Source organism: Cryptomeria japonica, chromosome 3, assembly GCF_030272615.1.
Source record: "Cryptomeria japonica chromosome 3, Sugi_1.0, whole genome shotgun sequence".
NCBI lineage: Eukaryota > Viridiplantae > Streptophyta > Pinopsida > Cupressales > Cupressaceae > Cryptomeria > Cryptomeria japonica.
In genome coordinates, this window is record NC_081407.1 from 203757509 (window position 1) to 203781146 (window position 23638).

The 23638-nt window shown below is 38.4% G+C and overlaps 1 protein-coding gene across 6 annotated transcripts in view; it reads left to right on the forward strand.

The window, feature by feature from the left end:
* LOC131034233 (CST complex subunit CTC1) overlaps nt 1-23638 on the forward strand; it is a 143224-nt gene that overhangs the window by 96973 nt on the left and 22613 nt on the right. For all 6 annotated transcript variants that reach the window (XM_057965649.2, XM_057965647.2, XM_057965651.2 and 3 more), the window contains 4 exons: nt 9377-9676; nt 9823-10401; nt 10608-11318; nt 11478-11569. In XM_057965649.2, the coding sequence (XP_057821632.2) occupies nt 9377-9676; nt 9823-10401; nt 10608-11318; nt 11478-11569 (1682 nt within the window). The remainder of the gene's footprint in view (nt 1-9376; nt 9677-9822; nt 10402-10607; nt 11319-11477; nt 11570-23638) is intronic.

The following is a 23638-nucleotide window of genomic DNA, read 5'->3' on the forward strand; positions in this document are numbered from 1 at the left end:
AAGAACACTCTGAATGCTGCAAGTTTATGCCTTCTCGAGAAAAAGCACACAACTGGATTTAATTCCAGGAATTCAATTTCTAAAAAGCTGAAATTGTTTTATTGTAAAACTGCTTGTAGGTCCCACTCAGATATTTTGAAAGAAAGGGGAAACAAGTCAGTTGTGGATAGTTATGTCCAACTACTAGATAGACTCAAATTGAAGCCAAATAGTGGTAGGTAGTTGAAATTGTGGTTGAATGGATGAGTGAGAATTTAATGGGCATGGGTTAGGGCTGCTAGTTTCTAGAAGGCAGATCAGGACCCTTGGATGCAGTTAATCCTAGCCTTTGGTTCGTATTGTAAAATCTATAAAAGGCAGAGGCCTTTCTTTTGTAAAGGGTTAGATAGTTAGAGATTTTTGTTAAATAGTTAGACTCTGGTGAGAGAGTTAGATTTTAGAGTTAGAATAGGTTAGATTTTAAGCAGTAGCATAGAGATGCTACAGAAATTGTTGTAATAGGCAGCTGAAATCAATATATAGACATTGATTTGGTGTTTATTGTCATGTTTTCATCCTGTTTGCATGGTTTCTCTCAGCATTTTAGATAGATCTTTCTATTTTGGGTGTGCAGGTATTTGATAGATTCAGGCTCATACCATTGAGGATATACTAATTGTGTATCCTTTTGTATGGTTAACTTGAGCCTTTAATTGTACTTAGTTCAATTGCAAGTGTCCATCTGAGCTGCGCCAGAATTGGGTGCTTAGCCGTGCGTCTCCAGTCTGAAAATCTTCCAAGTCCCTTTGAAGATTGCACCGTTCTTGCAAGGTTGTGAGCTATTCTGGCCAAACAAGAATTGGTTATGTTGAATCCGTCTACCTGCATACCCTTGTTGTTAGTTTTAGATCTCCCAACCCTTTCCTTTTGCTCTTTATTTCATAATACGAGAATCGCAGCAGACCACCTTGTTGCAAATCGTAAGTCCCCTTGTGCTCCCAACAAATCACATCGACCACTGAGTAATCTCGCAGTCAAGACCTGACAATCGAAACCTTGAGGTCGTCCCCATTGATCAAAGAAACAACATTAGGGATTTCCTTATCTCAAGAGAGGATAGGATACTCAACGAGTACATTCTATTCTGCGTTGGCCGGATGAAGTCGCAAGTTTAGCAATTTTAGACACGTCAACAGAATGGAGCACCCCTAGTGATTACTGCTAAAAGGATGGAAAAGCATTCAAAAGAGTTCAAGTTGCTTGGGTGGTCAATTGTTTGATCACACGCAAAAAGTCGTCCACAAGCACAATGGATGTTTAGCATATTGATGTACAATCTGTGTTGTACATGCAATATGAATATGATGTAGGATGCATCCATCTTCAAAATGGGTATGTCTCCCACCTAATAAAAATTCTTATGTTCATCAATATAGATGACAAGGAGTTTAAAGTCTTATAAGAGTATCAAAGGGATTTGAGATGCTAATAGCCCAACTCCACCTCTTATGCTGGTTGGGATTGTCTAAATCTTTGGGTATTGTTTTTGGTTTTTGCAATTTTTAATGTGGAATATGCCAAAGAGATGTTTTTATTTTTTCTCTTTTCATTTAAACTAAATTTCATTTAGCTTCACTGGATTGAGACTGTCCTGATCAGTTTTAGTCAATTCGATATGCTTCTTCATTTAACATACGTATTTTGTCTGGAGCTGTAATATCTCACTGATTGGCAGCTAGCATCCATAGCATGCCTGCATGTCACATTTTTAAGTTTATCCTGCACATACTTGTGCCTTTTCAAATTTCATTATTTCCCGATTTTACCTTGTGTTTTAATGTAATATCACCTGCAGTGGAAGCTAATTCAAATTGGCATCAAAACATAGCAGCTGAATCTAGAGATATATAAGACAATATTTACAACATACTGCCAATGGGACATCCAAGTGAGCATGAGGCTCAGCATCATGACTTAATTCATGACCTACCTCCTATCTGGACAAAGCCAATGAACATCAGGGTCACTTAGCCTCATTCTTTATTTGTCTTCGTTATCTGTGGGAAATGTACAACAGTAAGAGCATGTTTACACTCTTAATAGATTGTACACCCTGTTCCAATTGGGTTCTTATGGGTGGTTCTCCAGCCATGATTTTATAACCATTATATTGTAATACTGCTTAGTGGTTTCCGGGACTGATTTGCCTACAAATACTTGCACACAGATTATCATTAAGCAATTTTACAAAATACCTTATTATATTGTGACTAGAATTAGTTGATAATACAATAAGTGAGTGCTGTTTTGTTGGGTTTATTCCTGTAACGATTTCCCTGGGTAACATCTGGTGTAGACTGTGGGTGTGCCATTATTTCTTTCTGCTGCCGCATTTTCAAATTTTATTGGCATTGCTTCTTCTGCATGGGTTAATCTGTGTTTTCTTCAGTATTGCTTACAACTCTTGATCACTGTTTGTCAAAGTTTTTGAGGTAATCTTTTTTACTAGACAAAATAGTTCATAAATAAGGATGATATATTAATATGAAAATTTGGTCAATAAAATCACAATAAGAAAAGTACAAGGAGGTTTCATAGGCATTCTGAAGCTAAAATTAAGGTGAAATACATGCAGTTATTGTAAGGAAGTAAAGTAATGGAAACAACTTCCTACACTAACCTTGAGAGGAGGGTAATGCAAAACTTTTTCAGATCGTTACAACAGTTACAGAAAATAGAAATAGATATAACAACATTCATACCACAACACAGTGATTTACGTGGGGAAATCCCTTTCGGGAGAAAAACCCCACACTCCAAAAGCAGCCCAATATTTTATTTAGCAATCAAAAACAGATTACAACATACTTGCAGAGCAAACTCTTCGCAGGAGTACCACTAATCAGAGATTCAGAGGCAACTCAATAGCCATAAGACTCTTACACTCAACCTCTATCTCACACACCTCATAAATAGGAGATACAATACAAGAAACTGTCAAACGGTATTACAAAACCATGGGCTAAAACCACCCAATAAGGTGTAGCCAACCTTATCTCCCTTCTAGATGCCCTATGACATGTTAAAGCACACATCAACACGTGTCGCTCCCTTTTACAACTCATTTATGTATCCGATACAAATTATTTTTCCTATTTCAGGAGTACAAACTACCGGAGGCCATAACTTGAGAACCGGGTGTCCGATTGACGAATCGTTTGAAGCGCCGGAAAGCTCGCGAAGTGCTCTATCACCTTGTAACCGGCTGTGCCGGTTACGGCCACTTTTCAGGGCGTTTCGGAGCCTCTAAAGCCCCCAAAATTAAGTTTAAACATTTTATTGCACCCCTCCAAGACGAAAACTTTAATATCTTCAAAACTAGCTGTGACCTTGCGACGCAACTTTACCGGAATGCTTATCTAGCCAACCAGAAGCTTCAAGGAGAGTTTCGCACCATTTCGTGCTCAAATGAAAACTTACTATAAATAGTAACCTCGCATAAATGCAAGGTTGAGACACCATTTTTCCCAACAAATCTCTCACTTGTCGAACACCTTGCAGGAGCGGAAGAGAATGTCAACACAATGAATCAATTGCTAGGGGCCATAAGGCCCATAGACTCTGAACACCATCTGAACTTTTCTGTGCTCACAGCCTTAGTTAAAGCATCTGCAACATTCATCAAAGTTTCCACCTTAACCAGCTTCACCCTACCATCTTCGACCATATCTCTAACAAAATGATACTGAACATCAATATGTTTGGTCTGGGCATGAAATGTCGGGTTCTTAGCTAGGCTAATTGCACTTTGACTGTCACAGTAAACTGTCACTGTACCTTGTTTTATTCCAATATCCGAACACAGTTTCTTAAGCCAAATGGCCTCTTTACAAGCATGAGTAGCTGCCATATACTCTGCTTCAGTAGTGGATACAGCAACCACAGCCTGTCGCTTACTCATCCAACTAATTGCACCACCAAACAAAGTAAACACATAAGCACTGGTGGATTTTTTGCTATCAATATCACCTGCCCAATCTGAATCCACATAACCATGGATATCAAGGGAAGTCATGTCTCCAACTGAATTACCATGATAACACAAAAAATACTCTGAAGTACCCTTCAAATATCTGAAGACTCTTTTGACTGCATCCCAATGAACTCTACGAGGATTAGACATATATCTAGAAAGTACTCCCACTGCTTGGGCAATGTCTGGTCTAGTACAGACCATAGCATACATCAAGCTTCCAACTGCACTCTGGTAAGGCACTCTGCTCATGTCTTCCATCTCCAATGGGGATGTAGAACAATCTGAAACAGATAGTTTCGTTCCAACTGTAAAAGGAACACTCAATGGTCTACAATTTTGCATGTTGAACCTCTGTAACACTGAATTCACATACTTACTTTGGCCTAGCCATAGCTTTCTGTTCACCCTATCTCTTCTAATTTCCATCCCAAGAATGTGCTTTGCTGCACCAAGATCTTTCATTTCAAATTTAGCAGCGAGCTGAGACTTCAGTTCTGAAATCATACCTTTCCCTTTACCAATGAATAACATATCATCAACATACAATGCAATGAATAAGAAATGATCACTATCAGATTTATAATAAACACAGTGATCTGATTTAGAACGTTTAAATCCCAAACTCAACACATATGTATCAAATTTCTGGTACCACATCCTAGGACTTTGTTTGAGGCCATACAAAGATTTCTTCAATTTACAGACCAAATTACTTTTGCCTTTCACCACATAGTGCTCTGGCTGTGTCATATAAATATCTTCCTCCAAATCACCATGAAGGAAAGCAGTTTTCACATCCATTTGCTCAACCTCTAAATCATAAGCAGTAGCAATAGAAAGCAAAAATCTAATGGACGTCATTTTTGCAACAGGAGAAAATATCTCACCGTAATCAACACCCTCAACCTGAGAGTAGCCTTTTGCAACCAACCTTGCTTTATACTTCTCAATGCTTCCATCTGAACCAATCTTTTTCTTGAACACCTATTTACAACCAACAGGTTTTCGTCCTTCAGGCAATGGTACAAGATCCCATGTATCATTCTTTTTCAAAGTTGCCATTTCTTCCTCCATAGCAATCTTCCAGGATTCTGCATCATTCATACCTAATGCCTCTTCTACAGATTTCGGTTCATCCACACTAGTATTCAGAGCAAAAATACATCTCCAATTATCAGGTGAATACCTTTCAGGTGGTTGTCTATGTCTTGTAGACCTTCGAACAAGCTGAGTTGGAGGTTCTTCCTCCTCTTCTGAAGATTCAGACCTAGTCGAGCTCTCCTCAACTTCTTGCCTATCTAGGGGTCTCGATTCAACTCTTTCAGGTGTAGAAGGAAGTTGAATCACATCTTCTTTTTTAGTCTGTTTTGGCTGCAATGTAACAGAAGGAGACTTAATTTCTCTAAAAATAACACTTCTACTGTGAATTACCTTTTGTGCAACAGGGTCCCAAAGCTTGTATCCTTTCACACCATAACTATACCTGATGAAGATACATTTCACAACCTTGTTCTCCAACTTTGTTCGCTTCTCCTTTGGCACATGTGCATATGCCTCGCAACCAAAAACTCTAAGATGTCTCAATGAAGGCTTGTGACCTGACCATGCTTCCATAGGCGTTTTATCAACAAGAGCTGATGTAGGAGACCTGTTAATCAGGTAGCAAGCAGTGGCAACAAAATCAGCCCAAAACTTTTGTTCGAGACCAGCACCACTCAACATACTCCTAGCCTTCTCCATCAGTGTCCTGTTCATTCTTTCTGCAACTCCATTCTGCTGTGGAGAATACGGAGTTGTCTTCTGCCTGTTAATTCCACAGTCTTTACAGAATCTATCAAAATCATTAGAGCAAAACTCACCGCCATTATCAGTTTTCAAACATTTTATTTTCTTTCCAGTCTGCAACTCAACCATTGCTTTAAATTCTTTAAAATGACTAAAAACTTCAGATTTACTCTTTAGAAAATATACCCATGTCTTTCTACTAAAATCATCAATAAATGAAACATAATATGTGGATTTTCCAATCGAAGAGACATCTATTGGACCAAACACATCAGAATGGATAAGATCCAAAACACCACAAGTTTTATGAGAACTCGAGTAAAACTGAACGCGGTTTTGTTTTCCATAAATGCAATGCTCACAGAAATCAAAGTCAAGATTACAATCATTCAAACTTTCAACAAGGTTTTTATTTTTCAAGGTCCTTAGACCCTTTTCTCCAATGTGGCCAAGTCTCTGGTGCGATAACATAGTCTTCTTTGCAGGTAACTTTGCTTCAGATGAAAGAGCACCCTTAGGTACCCAAAAACCATTTCCATCTGCTGAAGGTGAAACCTTCAAATCTTCCAGTGAAGTATCCGCAGATTTACTTTTTACAGAAGTGCTATTACACTCAACAGTGTATGCTTCAAGCTTATTCAAAGTGCCAAACATGACACCTCTAGCAACTACCATAGCACCCTTAATCATCTTACATCCTGCTTCAGAAAAGACTACCTGCACACCCGCATCTATCAGTTTGCTCACAGATAACAGGTTTCGTTTTAATCCAGGGATATGCAGCACACCATTAATCCTTTTTATTCTACCATCAGAAAACCTGATTCTAACTTCACCTCGAGCAACAATGTCTAGAGGTGAATCATCACCCAAGTACACCTTACCTCCATTAAATGCTTCATATTCAGAAAACCAATCTCTATTGGAAGTCATATGAAAAGATGCACCTGAGTCAATTAGCCAGGCATCATTACCTGCATGAGTCGCCAAAGCCGCAATAAATGCATCGCCATCTTCCTTGTTGGACTTAGAATCAGAATCGAACTTTTTCTTTTTCTTCTTCTTCTTTTCTTCTTTGCAGTCCTTACGGATGTGACCCGGTTTACCGCAATTCCAGCAAATGACTTTGGACTTTCTAGGAGATTTCGATCTCCCTTTGGATTTGGACTTGTCGTGCTTCTCATTCTTCTTGCCTTTCTCCTTAGATCTTCCACGAACGGTTAGGGCTTCCTTTGAACTGATGGATACCTTCCTTAGCATCTCTTCAACGAGTAGGGCACCCACCACGTCTTTAGATTTCAAAACAACAGAAGTACTACCGATAGCCATAACAAGAGAATCCCACGAATCAGGCAAAGGACAAAGCAAGATCTGACATTTCTCCTCCTCGTCCATCTTAACACCGACGGATACTAATTGAGCCACCAACATATTGAATGCTTCCAGGTGGTTTGCAATTCGTCTACCCTCTTCCATCTTCAAGGAATACAATCTCTTTCTTAAGAAAATTTGATTTAATAAAGATTTCACTTGATACATCTCACCAAGCTTAGTCCATAGCTTCTCTGCAGAGTTTTCTTCATGGACATTGATTAGAACAGAGTCTGCCAGGCACAGTTTGATTAGACCCTTGGCTTTTTTGTCCATAACATCATACTGAGCTGCCGCAGTAGGATCTGAGGGCCTTTGGACATTCGCATCAACAACATCCCAAAGATCTCGATCTATTAGCAGATCTTCCATCTTCAGCTTCCACATCTCAAAATTACTTCCATTAAATTTCTCCACCTCTATTCTTCCTGACGAACTCGCCATCTGAATATTCTTGCAACAAGATCAAAAAGTGTCTTCTGCACAAGCTCCCACTCAAATCTGGATTAGTTCAAAAAACCCAACTGCCCACAATTGAAACCAAAGGTGATCAGACTCTGATACCACTTGTAAGGAAGTAAAGTAACGGAAACAACTTCCTACACTAACCTTGAGAGGAGGGTAATGCAAAACTTTTTCAGATCGTTACAACAGTTACAGAAAATAGAAATAGATATAATAGCATTCATACCACAACACAGTGATTTACATGGGGAAAACCCTTTCGGGAGAAAAACCCCACACTCCAAAAGCAGCCCAATATTTTATTTAGCAATCAAAAACAGATTACAACATACTTGCAGAGCAAGATCTTCGCAGGAGTACCACTAATCAGAGATTCAGAAGCAACTCAATAGCCATAAGACTCTTACACTCAACCTCTATCTCACACACCTCATAAATAGGAGATACAATACAAGAAACCGTCAAACGGTATTACAAAACCATGGGCTAAAACCACCCAATAAGGTGTAGCCAACCTTATCTCCCTTCTAGATGCCCTATGACATGTTAAAGCACACATCAACATGTGTCGCTCCCTTTTACAGCTCATTTATGTATCCGATACAAATTATTTTTCCTATTTCAGGAGTACAAACTTCCGGAGGCCATAACTTGAGAACCGGGTGTCCGATTGACGAACCGTTTGAAACGCCGGAAAGCTCGCGAAGTGCTCTATCACCTCGTATCCCGCTGTGCCGGTTACGACCACTTTTCAGGGCGTTTCAGAGCCTCTAAAGCCCCCAAAATTAAGTTTAAACATTTAACGCACCCCTCCAAGACGAAAACTTTAATATCTTCAAAACTAGCTGTGACCTTGCGACGCAACTTTACCGGAATGCTTATCTAGCCAACCAGAAGCTTCAGGGAGAGTTTCGCACCATTTCGTTCTCAAATGAAAACTTACTATAAATAGTAACCTCGCATAAATGCAAGGTTGAGCACCATTTTTCCCAACAGTTATTACAGAGGAATAATACAACATTGTGGATTTCTGTTCTTTAGGGTTTATGCCTATTATAATAAATTGTTTTAGATTGAAAGATCTGACAGAAACATTATGGGTTGATAATTTTTTGTTATTCTACATGCCATTCTTATTAGTAAATGTTTTGATGATCAAGCTAAACAATCCATACGCTAGATTTTATGTCACTGGGATTTTCGGCCCATTTATGTTTTAAGTCGTCTCTACAGCGACCAACTTCCATTTACCTTAATGATTTTTTCCACATGTATGTTTACAATAATCCATATGCTCGTCCCATCCTTCCATTATATATGTGTTTATTCAAGTTTTAGGAGATGGACATTTTTCAAAAGTTTGTAGTTTTAGTTTTATGTATTAGTCTTTATGAAATGGGGCTGCTTGCATGTTTTCTTTTGGAGTTAGTTTGATCTTTTGGCTTGTTTTGTTTATCGATAACAGGACTTATCAGGAAGGGTAATTTTTACCGACATTTCTGTGTTGCATCATAATTAAAATGAGGTCTTCTTAGTTACCCTTGAAATCCTGTACACATTTTGTTGATTCATCATGCATTATAGTTCCACTGCCTTCAATTGTTTAACGAGTTATTCAGATAAAATGTGTTTATTCATTGGTCATTTTAGGTCATTCATTTTTCTTCTTGTTTTCCAGTAACTATCTTTCCAAAGGTATACAATCAATCTGACAAAAGCTTTTGGTGATTTGATTTTTAGGTAACAAAATTTAATGTTGTGGTTGAAGGATTTTGGGGACATTTCTGTTCTCAAGACACAGATGATGATTTGCAACCAATTTCATGTGCAAGAATTATAGATGGACTTGTTTCTAAGCACAAGCTATCTTCAGTAACATATTATGTTCACTTTTACTTGGAGAAGGCAGTTAATTTCAGTTTGCCTAGATGCCCTGCACTTTTTTTTCACAATCCTGTTCATATCAAAATGCAAGAAATACAACACGGGCGAGTATTTAGTATATTGATGGTGACACATAAATATCCTATTACTGACAAGGTACTTTTGAGTTTATCCATGAAATGTTGTATCTTGAACCCTGTTTTTCATGTTCAATAAATTGAATTTTTAAATTTCTTTACCTTTTGCAAAATTTTGTGAAGTAAATGGAATCTGTACCTCCTCTGTCTTGTGATTCTTTGCAGCTTGTTCTTGATGAATCAGATCATAGTGCTGTGGGATCATTCGCTGAAGCTATTCTCCTGCCATATAGTATTGTTTCTAAAGGTGGTAAACACAGGTGCTACAACAAGAGTAATTTAAAGCATGGTGCTAATGATAAATCAGGACATGAGATATTCACTACAGTTGGCTGCACAATCTGTTGTTTTGAGACAATGAAAACAAGAGGAGCCAAGACAGGAAAGGAACATGTGGTGGATTTTGGGAGCTATGCTAATGCAAATGTAGATTGCACAAAATGCAATACTGGAACTGCATTCAAGTCTGATGATCATGGGATTCAAAATCACCTCTCTGATTATCTTTATAATGAGCAAAAGGTTTATGAAGAAATGTACTCCTCTAAAGAGATCCAGTCAGAAACATTACAGGAAATCCAATGTTCCCTACTTTTTAGAAATTCATGTAAAGATGATGTTCTGCTGGATGGCATCCTTTCCCCTCCAGTGAAGTATCAAGATCCAAAGAAGCTAGCAAAAGAGGATCATTGCTTAAAGAAAGTCCTCCTTGAATTTAATAGTGAGAGTCTACATTTTTACGAGGTATGAAAGTTGAATTCAACAGTTGATTTATCTAATAACCATTCAAACTGGTTACTGCTGCATTTGATATAATTTCCAATTAAATGTAATAACTTATCCGACATCTTTCTTGTTTCTTTAAAATGTGTTTGGCTCTAATTTTCAGCTACTATATGTAAGTGATTGTAATTGTCATGAGTTTCCATGATGGAAGTTCTTTTGAGCAGGTTCTGCATATTGGAGAATGTTATCTTATACAGCATGAAGTAGAAGATAGTGCTTCAGGCTCAGGCATACCTCAGACGTGTGTGAAGACCAATAAAATTGTAGTCTCATCTGACAAACCTATTTGGAGCCTTTCAGTTGCTTCTTATCATCAAATTACACAACAAATTTGCCATCAAGCTCATTTTTCTTCTTCATTAGAAGGATATACTACGCCATCTTTGTTATCACAGTTATCCAATGACGATAAATCTGCTAGCATTGACAATGTTGAAAATGGAATGTCTAGCATTGTTTTGGATTGTCAGGCTCCATCGTTGTGTTTTAGAGATGTCACTCTTTACATTCCATGTCAAGTAATTCATCTCTTGCAAAAGTTTATCGAGCATGTGAAAGGTGACATGCTTTCTGTTGTCATGGATGCATATGATGTCTTTAACAAATATTTGATTCACAGAGGCATGCCAGGCCCTACTGAACAATTTTTCAAGACTTCAGAATTTGACAACAGTAGTAATAATGAAGGTGCTTTACTAGATGGTGATTTAGTATCCTTGAAGGGAGAAGTCAAGCATGTCCACAGTAATGAACTGAATCCTTTTGCAAATCTGAACAAATTTGGTAGCAGATGCTTATCTACAGGCAACAACTTAACATCTATTCGCAAAGTGAGATACACTATCCATGTGCAAGGGTTTCATGGGGATCAGAAGGTATTTATCCTTTGTGATGCTGTTTTGGAGCAAATTTGGAATCGACAAAATCACTGTCAAATAAATAAAATGCATTTTAACTTTGTCATGAGAGAGTTGTGGAATCTTGCCTCCTCGAACTGACACCTTCTCTATATCTTTGTTTGGTGCCACTTACAGATCCAACTTAGCGGAATTATTGGCAGAGGGGTTTTGCCTCTTGGATTTGGACCAGGAGTAATTGCATCATTTTATCGTCTTCTTTTGCAGAGGTATGCCTAATCAATGTCATCCTTCTATAACACAAAAAATAAAAAAAAGACTCGAGAGCCTGCTCTATTTAGTGCATAAAAATAAAAAGGTGATTTATAAAGAAGTAAATGGTAAAAACCTTTAAGAAGCTAAAAGGAGGAGGATTGTCATTGTAAATTCAGCACATTATATTTTCCTTTTAAAATTTAATCTGCTTTTAGATTGTTCAAGTAAATTTTAATTACCATCCCCTACCATCCCTTAAAGTTTGGAATTTGTTTTCCAGCTTTGAAATAGTGTCTCCATGTCAAAGACCCTCCTATTGTGGCTGCAATATACTGTTTCTTTGGAACCAGTCCCTTGGTGATACTCAATCTCTTTTGTTTTCCTCTGTCTTTCCTCTAGTGCACCTTAGTGCTGTATTGTATTATCAAAATCTATCCGGATGTTTATCAAGTTTGTACAGTTAGAGCTTTGTGTTTCTATGGCAGAAGTGCCACAGCTCCACACTACTTAACTTAATTGTAGGGTTTTATCTTCACTTTAGCTCAATGTCTATTGCATATGGGTATTTTATTATGTTCCCAAATCAGCTCAAAACAATTTTAATTTATTACTATTAATTCCTCAAGAGGGGCACCTAATTAAGGGGGGGTAAGCCTATGCAAGGAGGCCTCTAGAAAGACACTAAGTTTAATCTGTATATTGTTTTTACGAAGGGAGGGTGCTAGACTTGGGTCAGACAATGATGAAATTAATTTGATTTTTATGCTACAAAACAAGATGCCAAAATACATAAAAAGGCCAGCCCAAGAAAAAACATTTTCACCTTTGAAACGCAATATGGATTCTTCTTGACGTCTTGATATTAAATCTCCATTGACATCAATGATAACAACTTTCCAAGACTTCCTTGCAGAATTCTTGTCCACCTTCGGACATTCAAAACTCTAGTTCCCATGCCTTTTCCCTCATTTTCCCTAGGTCTCCCATATGGGTTACCATTGAATATATGAACTTTCATTCCAATGTCCACTTCCTACCTCTACTTTGGCATTGACTTCCCATGAAATTTTTTTAAGCCTTTTTCATTCATTTCTTCCTATAGAAGGGTGGACTTGACTTCTACAGCTTCACTCCATTCACTCCCAAGTCCGATTCCACATCAAAATCTGCATCCCTTTCCTAATATCCCAACCTTTGTTGAATATCTGCAATCGCCCTTGTTGACCCCTGTTTACCCTCTCCGGTGAATAGCTTAAAATGGCACAAGGAAACACTCAGGAAGCGACAAGTACTTCTCGCTCTGAGGCTGAGGAAAATATCCTTAATCAAATGCTGCAGATTGAAGTACCTATCAAGGTAAAGGACCTCTTGGAAACGATGCCGCAATTACGTATGACACTCCTACGTACAGTGCAAGTAACCCCACAGAGTTAGATGACCCGGAACACGGATGTTCTTGGCGGAACACCAACAAATCCTTTGGTCCTCACACTATACAGTGGGCGACACCCTGCAGTGGTAGAAATGGGAATACTTGGCACCATTCTGACTGACACCATTGTCGACGACGGGTCGGGAGTGAATGTGCTTCTGGAAGAAACTTGGAAGAAGCTTGGCAAGCCGACACTGTGGCCGTCAACCTTCAACTTACTTGGAGCGGATCAACATGGTATCAAACCTCTTGGAACGCTCATGGCGCAACAAGGGACCATCAGGACACAACCATTTGTCCTCGACTTCGTGGTGATTCCGCTCGCCAAGAAAGGATACGACACCATTCTTGGCAGAGGGTGGTTGGTGGCGGCCAGAGCGAATCACAACTAGAAGCGTAATATGTTGTCTATGGAGAAAGCCGGGCGAAAATTCATTATCGACCTGAAAACACAACTCGTGAGTGAAGAACTCGCGTCAGAATCAGAATCGGACGGCGAAGGCGGAGTGGACGAAGGAAAGTACGGAAGGGAGCTGGATGAGGAAGGCGTCCTGGGAATCCAAGGATGTTCGGAAGATGAGACCGATTCCCTTAACGGGCTCTTCCACTGGCAAATGGAAGACTAAGAGCTGCTATATGGGTGCAACATGTTGCAGGTTGACGAGGAGCCAGACGAAAATGAATTTCCACCAGCATACGGGGAGTACACGGAAGGGGATGCTCTTGTCAACGAGGCACCAGCCCATAGGTTCGACATGACGAAACCAATCCGGTACGAAGAGTCCATAAAACCTACAAACCTGGGCATGGAAGCAAAGTCAAGGAACATCCTGGTTGGCGACGATTGGAATCCGGTCCTAAAAACCGCCGTGTTTAAAATATTCATGGAATACAAGGATGTATTCGCCTGGACGTACAAGGACCTCAAAGGGGTGTCGCCAAAACTGTGCGTTCACAGAATTTCACTCGTACCTGGGGTTGTACATGTACGGAAGAGGTCGTATAGAATGAACAAAAACTATGCTGCAAGAGTGAATGATGAAATCGAGCGTATGCTCGAAGCTGAAATTATTTTTAAAGTGCAGACCAGCGAGTGGGTGTCGCCCATAGTGATATCCCTTAAAAAGGAGGCAAACTAGATTTGAATCTGTGTGGATTTCAGATGCCTTAATGCGGTCACCATAAAGGACCCATTTCCAATACCATTCACGGATAGTATCTTGGAGGAAGTGGCCGGTCATGAAATTTATTCATTTATGGATGGATTTTCCAGGTATAACCAGATATCCATTGCTGAAGAGGACAAATTAAAAACGACCTTCATAGTGGAAGATGGCGTGTACATGTATAACCCAATGCCGTTCGGGTTATGCAATGCACCAGCGACATTCCGACGGGTAATCCTCCACATATTTGACAAGATTTCAATAGGGAACTTTAGGGCGTTCCTTGACAACTGGTCCATCTACAGTAACCAGGATACACATCTGGCCGCACTTGGCGAATGCATGGAGAGATGCAGGCAAGCCCGCCTAGCTGTAATGTCCCTACTAGTTAGGGATCTTTGGCCTGCAAAATAGTTTGTTAGAATATAACAGACATATATATATATATTGAAGTAATCTAAATTGCACTCTAACTTAAAAATACTTAATTAACATGATCATAATTTTTATCTAATAAAAAGGATACGGAAGCCATACGACGATATGTTCTTAGGCGGCCATGAAGCTCGCCTTCTTGGAACCCATCTTGGTTCCAAGCCCTCTAGGAAGTCGAAGGTGAATTTCGACTCCTGTCTTGAATGTAATTTCTTACATCCAAGCCCTCCAGGAAATCGAAGGTTAATTCGATTCTTGTCTTGGGTGTAACCTCTTACACCCAAGCCATCCAAGGAAGGCCCTATGTCATTCCTTGCCTTGGGTGATGCATCCCATCATCCAAGTCCTCAGAGGGGACCGGCCAGATCCGTCTCTTCTTGGTTGAACTTAATCAACCAAGCCATACATATGCATATCAATGTTCAATATATACTGCCCTAGGGATTATCATAATCCCTCCCTTAGGCTAAGAGAGTTTCCTCCCTATAGCCTCCCTCATGTGATTACATTTACAATACATTCTTTTGCATTTTTATTTACTATTTCCCTATTCCATAATCCACATGTACATAGTCTTGTATTCATTACATATATTCATAAAATGTTCATTAACCATGATTCATATGTATTTAACACACATTCCTACTATCCTGATGTATTCACTATTTATGTTTATAAGCATTCCTTAACATTAAAGAGTCCTTCATTACATATGCATACATCAAGTTCTCATTTATATTTGTTAATATATATATATATATATATATATATATATATATTCCTCTGCTCATTAATATATACATATTAAATATCATTGTTTATTTTTATACATTTATATTTATTAATATATATTAATCCATTCCTACATTCATTAATATACATATATTAATATTTATTGCCTATTTTCCTACCTATACCACAGACTTCTTACCTGTCTGTCTGCAGTCTGGTCTGCAGCGCCTCCCTCCTTTCTTTTTCTTTTCGTCTCCTCTGCCTCCCTTGACCCCAGTGGGTTGATTGGGTTTAATACTCGTGGAAGGGAGTGGTCGTGTCCCTCCATTGGCACCCTCCCCTGGGAAGGGATGTGACGGCCCGCAGCCTAAGCTGCAGCTACCGTCACACCACTTCCCTTCCGAAGGAAGGGGTGTGACGATAGGTGCAGCCTGGGCTGCGGTTTCCCGTCCCACCACTTCCCACGGGGGGTGGGGGGGGGCTCTTGCCTAGTTTATTTTTATTACAATGTAAAACAAATACCTTACTTATTAATTTATTAAAATGAATGAATCGTATTTTAATGTAAATATATTTCATAATCACTTTGACTATTGTTAAATATCAATATACTTTAAACATATTAATTATATTAAATTAATTGAATATCAATATAATTAATCAATTCTCTTCTAATGATTTATTAGTATTATTTCCTCAATAGTGTGTTAACATTATTACCTTATTTAATAATTGATTTTGTATTTATTTATGTAAAAAGGCCTTACATCATGTGATGCGGTGGGGATATCACACTAGCACTCAATCCCAAAAAATGCAGATTCATGGTGCCTCAAGGGAAGCTGTTAGGACACATAGTGTGTTAGGCAGGACTCAAGACTGACCCAGACAAGATTCGGGTGATAGTGGAAATGGAGGCACCCACAGATGTCACGGGAGTCAAATCCTTCCTAGGACACATAGGGTATTATAGGTGGTTTATCAAAAATTTTGCTCAAGTGTCCTGCCCTCTGGACAAGCTGACAAGGAGAGGTGAACGATACGTATGGGATTTGGCTCAAGAAGAAGCCTTCCAAGAACTGAAGTCACGGTTGGTAGGTGCGCCAATCTTGACATATCCGAATTGGGACAAAGAGTTCCGTGTACACGTCAACGCATCAAATTTTGCCATAGGGGCCACACTTTGTCCCAAGTACTTACCACTTCCTGAGTGTTTCCTTGTGCCAACAACCCCAACTACTCCCTAGATCCTCCTAGGATGCCATTTTTGGCCAGATTTGACACTACAAAACCCCAATAAGAAGCTTTTATCACCCAAATACGATTGTTCGTCTCAAGGGCACAAATTCTCATGCAAATCAAATGGTGAATGATGAAGAGTTCCAATTTGTAATGTCCCTTATTTATAAATGCCTTAGTTTTTTCCCTAAAATCACAATTTCCAAGTAAAACAAGAAAAGGAATAGAGGAACATTAACTTAATAATGTGACATACCTAATTTATTGATGGAATTCAACCATAGGGAATCTAGGATAAGGTGACTCGATAGGGTGTCTTAGAGATCCTCTACCCTAGGCCCAAGAGTGGATATACCATCCCTCTTGGCCTCATGTGGCCCGTGCCATTCATATAAGGTGGAGTACCTACTAAAGTGTCCTATACCCGTGTTCCCCCTCATCTTGCCATCCATTTCCCACTTCCTATGATTGGACTCCTTGGTGTGTTAATTCACCATGATATAGGGATGAGGTGGATTCACAATAGGGTGCCTCAAAAGTCTATCTCTTTTAAGCCCAAAGGCACTACCCTTTGTACCCCCTTGGCCTCATGGGACCATTTGGTCACCACCATGAGGTGGCCTAATGTTGTGACGTAACCAAACATTGCCCCATTGAAAATGGGGACTCCCTTGTTTTTGCTTGTTAGGGTAGTGTTTTGGCATCTTAGGGTATTGTCTTTGATCTGGCCTTTGCAAATGAATCAAGTTTTTCAAATTTTGGAGTCATCAAATCGATAAGAGAAGGAATGGTCAAAAGAGCGTTTTGATGCTGCGGATGTGGTTAGACAGGTCTAAGGAATAAAATTGCAATTTTCCAGGATTAATTCTGACGACTTCCTTTTTTTAGGAAATTTTCTTTTTTCTGGTTTTTCTAAAAATAGAAAGTTTGTTTTTGGCTTTTTGGGGCCAACCCGGTAACCTGCTTTTTCGTTCTACATTTTCTAAAAATAGAAAGTTTCTTTTTTTTTAATTTTGCTTTTTTCGAGATCATAGGTGGTCATCGAGTATGGAAAAATGTCGAGCCAAGTGAGTTAATCCAGATGAAACCAGTTATGGAACCATCTTCGAATGCAGAGGATTATTTCCAAAAAGCTAATTGAAGTTCACGAGAAAATGGCTAAGTGTGGAGCTTGGATCGAGAAATTCCTTGTTCAATTATCAAGAATCATCCTTCCATGGAAGAATTTTCTGCTTCCATGTGAAGTCTGCTCTGGCATCATGGGATTTCTTGTTTCAAGTGTGAAGTTTGCTCCAACTATGAGGAATTTTGTTGACCTCACATGAAGTCCTCCCTAGGGAAACGAATAAATTCCTTGTTCAATCATGAAGTCCACCCTTCCATAGAGAAAATCCTTGTTCCATGGTGAAGTCTGCCTTATGCAAGCATGGAGAAATTCCAGGATTCCTAACAAAGTCCACCTAGCATGATAGAAGAAAATCCTTCCTCATGCAAAGTTTGCCTCCTTGGTGAAGGATTCCTCAAGTGCACATGAAGTCCACCCTCCCTATGCTTAGGAAATTTCTTGTCTTAGCATCAAGTATGCCTTTGTAATGAAGAAATCCCTAAGTCATCAGCAAGTCCGCCCTAGGCTTGGAATGGATTCTTTGGACAAGTGTAAAGTCCGCCCCTTTGGTAAGGAATTCATAAATTGAAGCAAGTCTGCCTTGACAACATGATGAATATTCCCAATCAAGTAGCAAGTCCACCCAAGGTGGATAAAGGGAAAACTTGGCTAAGTATTAAAGTAAAAAGTTAAAATCAAGATGAAAGTCACCTAAGTGTTGAAGAAATTCGAAAATTTTGGCTAAGTTAAAAAGGGGCTTTAAACCCTCCCTGATATCTTTTCTAAAGTTATGAAGAACCTTTTATCATAGAATGAAGCCAAGGATAATTTTATCTTTGCTATCAGCAATTTTGGGCATAAATATAGAAACATAGATTTTACACATAGAATAATAGGTTTCCATTGCTCATTTCGTTTAATATATTTTGAAACATATGTAGGATTTGTGTTTCCTACTTTATAGGAAATAACTTTGTAACAACTCTTTGTAATGTCCCCTTTTCTCCGAGTGATCACCTAGAGGAGATTATTAGCCCATTTATTCCCATAGGCTAATTGGATTTATTTAAGGGAATAAATAAATTAATTAAACGTTAAATAGTCCTAAGTCCTATGGGATTATTTGAATTTAATTAATTAGCAGTTGGACGTACTTTATTTTATAAAGTGACTTTATTATAATGTGAATGACAAATTATAAAGTAAAGTCACTTTTGAGAGGAAAAGTAATTTAAAAGAGAAATAATTAAAGTATTACTTTCGAAAAGGAAAAGCATTATAAGAGGAAAAAGTGAAATGGGGATTCATTCTTGAGTTGTTATTTTCAAAGAAACTTTTCCTTGAGAGCTTGAGAGCTTTAGCTTGTAGGTTATGTAAACCCTAAGACGGAAACCCTAGGGGTTTTGGCTATTTGGACGGAAACCAAGATCAGCCCACTTGGTGAATTCATCTCAGGATTCATAGTTGCACAACATTGATCAATTTTCATGAAGATTCGATGATCTATCTCGTAGATTTTTAGAGGGTTTGTATTTTATGCATGACGGCATTCCAGGGTACGTCTTACTTTATGGCATTAGGCATTTACTGATTTGTAACAGCAGCATATGTTTGTAAACAGCAATACATTTCTATAGAAAAAGAATTCCATTGGCTTATTTAGATTTTCTATATTTCACTGATTGATTTCCTTGAAAATCTATATCGTTCATCTTGCATGTTCAATCTGCATGTTTGCAGGTTGCAATATTACATTATGATGAAACAAAACATAAGTAAAAGCAAAAACCCAATTTAGATTTGAAGCATTATCCAAGATCGGGATATCTCAGTGGTATCAGAGCTGGTGATCTTGCAAGCTCGTTAGGGTTTCAGCAGTGTATGTCAGATTTTGCAGTTTCATGTGTGTTGAATGTTATTGCATGGCAATTTGGTGAATACCCAAATGGTTGCATGTTACTTTTGATCAGTTTGGTGGATACCCAGATGGTTACATGTTACGTTGCATGTTACTAAAGATTAGTTCCATGGCTAGAATTAAGGATGGAAGATTGTTACCCACCTTCCTTCCTGCTCCACCAAAGAAGGAAAAGGCACCTAGCTTGGAGAAAATAATGGACCCTGCTCAAACACAGCGGAAGATAGTTTAGAATTTGCAACATTTTGAAAATTCACTTTCAAGGAGTACTTGGCACTCTTTCATCTCCATCTACATGTACTAGTAAGAGACCTCATGCCATGACAACAAATGATGCAAAAATGAGAAGCTACCATAAGTAATGCACTCTTCCTAAAGAGATACACGACCTCCTTTCCTTCACACAATTTATGGTATACCAGATGAGGATGATGATGATTTGAGTTCATATTAGCAGCAAAGAAAGAAAGAAGAATCAAGAGATATCAAAGGAAATATTGGGAAAGAAGAAGAGCTAAAGGTGCAAGAACAAGGAAAGAAAGAAGAATCACTTGTTTGTGAATTGCAGCCTCCAAGTAATCATATGGAAGGCAAAGATCAGTCCTCATGTGGAGTTCTTCAAGAATGTGAGACCTTGTTCACAAGCTCACTTCCACCATATGAGACTTCGGATCAAGAGAAGGCACCTAATGAGGATGACAAATTGTACAAGGAAACAATGATCTTCAATGGGGAAGAATCGCTTGGTTCATCCATAAGTGAGATCTGTAAAAATCTCTATGAGGAATTTAATAAGGATGCTACAAGAGATGAAGAGGTGCTTGTGAATGTTGAAAACGTGACACAGAGGCATGACATCCATTCTGATTTTTGCAACAACAGTTTTAAATCCTTACTTCATCATGAGGTAGCATTCATCTCACATAAAGATGATGGTATTTTTGAGTCTTCCAAAGTTGGAACTCAAGTTGAAGGTGTCAAATATAAAGTATATTGTGGATTCAAGCCACAAAGGCTCTAACTTTGTACATCATACCATGGAAGATGTTAAAAGGACACAAGAAATGTGTGATGGGTGGTTACATAGAGCTAAGAAGACAAAGACGCCTGATGCTTGTGGGAGGACTGTAATGTCCCCTTTTCTCTGAGTGATCACCTAGAGGAGATTATTAGCCTATTTATTCCCATAGGCTAATTGGATTTATTTAAGAGAATAATTAAATGTTAAATAGTTCTAAGTCCTATGGGTTTATTTAAATTTAATTAATTAGCAGTTGGACGTCCTTTTTTTATAAAGTGACTTTAAAATAATGTCAATGACAAATTATAAAGTAAAGTCACTTTTGAGGGGAAAAGTAATTTAAAAGAGAAATAAAATAAAGCATTACTTTCGAAAAGGAAAAGCATTATAAAAGGACGAAAATGTGAAATGAGGATTCATTCTTGAGTTGTTATTTTCAAAGAAGCTTTTCGTTGAGAGCTTGAGAGCTTTAGCTTGTAGGTTATGTAAACCCTAAGAAGGAAACCCTAGAGGTTTTGGCTATTTGGACGGAAACCCAGATCAACTCATTTGGTGAATTCATCTCGGGATTCACAGTTGCACAACATTGATCAATTTTCATGGAGATTCGATGATCTATCTCGCAGATTTTTCAGAGGGTTTGTTATTTTATGCGTGAAGGAATTCCAGTGTATGTCTTACTTGATGGCATTAGGCATTTTTTGATTTGTAACAGCAGCATGTGTTTGTAAACAGCAATACTTTTCTATAGCGAAAGAATTCCATTGGCTTATTTAGATTCTCTATATTTTTTACTGATTTCCTTGAAAATCTATATTTTTCATCTAGTATGTTCAATCTGCATGTTTGCATGTTGCAATATTACATTATGATGAAACAAAACATAAGTAAAAACAAAAACCCAAATCAGATTTGAAGGATTATCCGAGATCTGGATGTATAGGATTTGTGCTTCCTACTTTATAGGAAATTAATCTATAACAACTCTCCTATAAACATTGAGTTGTTATTAACAACTCAATACACACCACTATTTTAATAACTTATTAAACAAATGTAATGTCCCCTATTTATAGGCTGTCAATTCGCAAAGGGAAACATACATTTCTACCTAGTATATTACATTAATTCAGAATAGATAATTAAAGTTGTCCATAATTCAACTTAATATTGTCATTACTCCAGTCCTAATTGCTAATCCCTTCTCATTCTTGTTGATTGTAACTAGGTAGGATGTGGATTCCAATTGCCTTAAGGCAACATTGGAATCCGCCAAGGGCTGGGCCCTTCTCTCCCCTCTCACACACCACTCTAAGGGAAACGTGTTTCCTCTAATAGGGCCGACCCTATAACCCAAAAGACATATCACACAAAAAAGGGATAAAATAAATAAAAGAATTGGCACCAAGCTGACCTCAAATAGGTCCCTTGCCACATATAAATGAAGAACAACTTGACCTCATTTCAAACATCAAATCTTCTCTCACAAATGCAAATTAGCTCTGAAGTTGAAGCGAATTTAGTCAGTTATCTGTTGTGCAAGAATGCAAACTACATCTGCTGCCAAGGTGTAAGCATTAGGTGTGGATATCTCCATTGAAAGGGGCGAACTGCTGTCAAGAATAAGGTGTCAAAAGTGCAGACCAGGTTGCTGGTTGATGAAGACAAAAGTGCAGATCTGAGGTGCAGACCTGATACTGATTAGCCTTCTACATCAGCCCTAAGTGTGGTCATATCAGACCTCCTAAAGAGATGAGTGTTGTAATCAGAATATTGTGTATAATTCATAATCAGATATGAGGATCTCTTCTTGCTGGGTTTTTCCTCCTAGGAGGTTTTCCCAGGGTAATGTTGCCTTGTCTCATTTTTGTTTGCTTTCTGTCATTCACTAAGTTGAAAACTCTAATAGAAAATAATCTAATTCTAGTTACTAAATCTATTTTCTGATTTTACTGTTAATCTGAAAGTAAAACTAACAATTCTTAATTCGAGAAGAGGGCATTGGCTTGTCTAGGACGCTATGACACCACCTCCATAATTCAGCCCAGAAGTCAGGAACATCAGTCCTTTCATCCTTGGGGCTCTTTCATCTTGGAGTGGATTTACTCTGCCTCTCCCTAACAGTACCCGTCTCCCTTGAGGAATAGAATTAGAGTTGATTAGGTACTTAGATTGTTAATATTTTTGTCTTTCAATTATTATAAATATATATGAAATTAAGTATGACTTCCATAAATATTGCAGTCTATATTAATATTATTAATATTACTAAATTCTGCATAAGAATATTAACAAGCTTCATATATTAAGCACATCCCCATGCATACCACCAAGAACAAAGATGTTACTGCCTGTAACTTAATTAACAGTTTTGATCTGATCTGAACAATGGTAATATCACCTGATGCTTTTGATTTGTAATGTCCCCTCTTTTGAAATGCCTTAATTTACCCTAGATTTCAATTCTTAACAACTAAGGGTGGGTTAGAGAGGGAAGACTTTTATTTCTTAAATGGGAAATCCAGAATATTGTCTTATCCTAACAGTAGTTGCAGATTTGATCTCTTTGTTAGCTTCTCTTCCAAGGTTGTTCCATGGTCTGATATGGGCACTAGAGTGGTCCCTTACATCCTTTGCTAGACATTGGAGAGTCATGCCCCTTTCCATGGGTTGCAGTGATTGTGAGGGATGTGCCTTTTCATGGTTTGACCACTGCCCCTTTGTTAATCTATATGGACTAATTGGTTGTTAGGAACATAGTTTTAAAACTTGTGGACTTGCCACAGACTCGTGAGTCCATGGGAGCCACGAGTCGACTCGCCAAGGACTCGCGAGGCGAGTCTTGGCGAGTCCATCTAAAAGACTCCCGAGTCTTTTGCAAGGACTCGCGCGAGTCTTTTGCATGGACTTGCAAGTCTTTCAGATGGACTCGCATGACCCAAAAAAAAAGTCATGCAAGCTTTAAAATTGAGTTTTTTTTTTTAAATTGCCTTCATTTGGGATAACTGAGGGAGTGAAAAATAAAAGAAAAATAA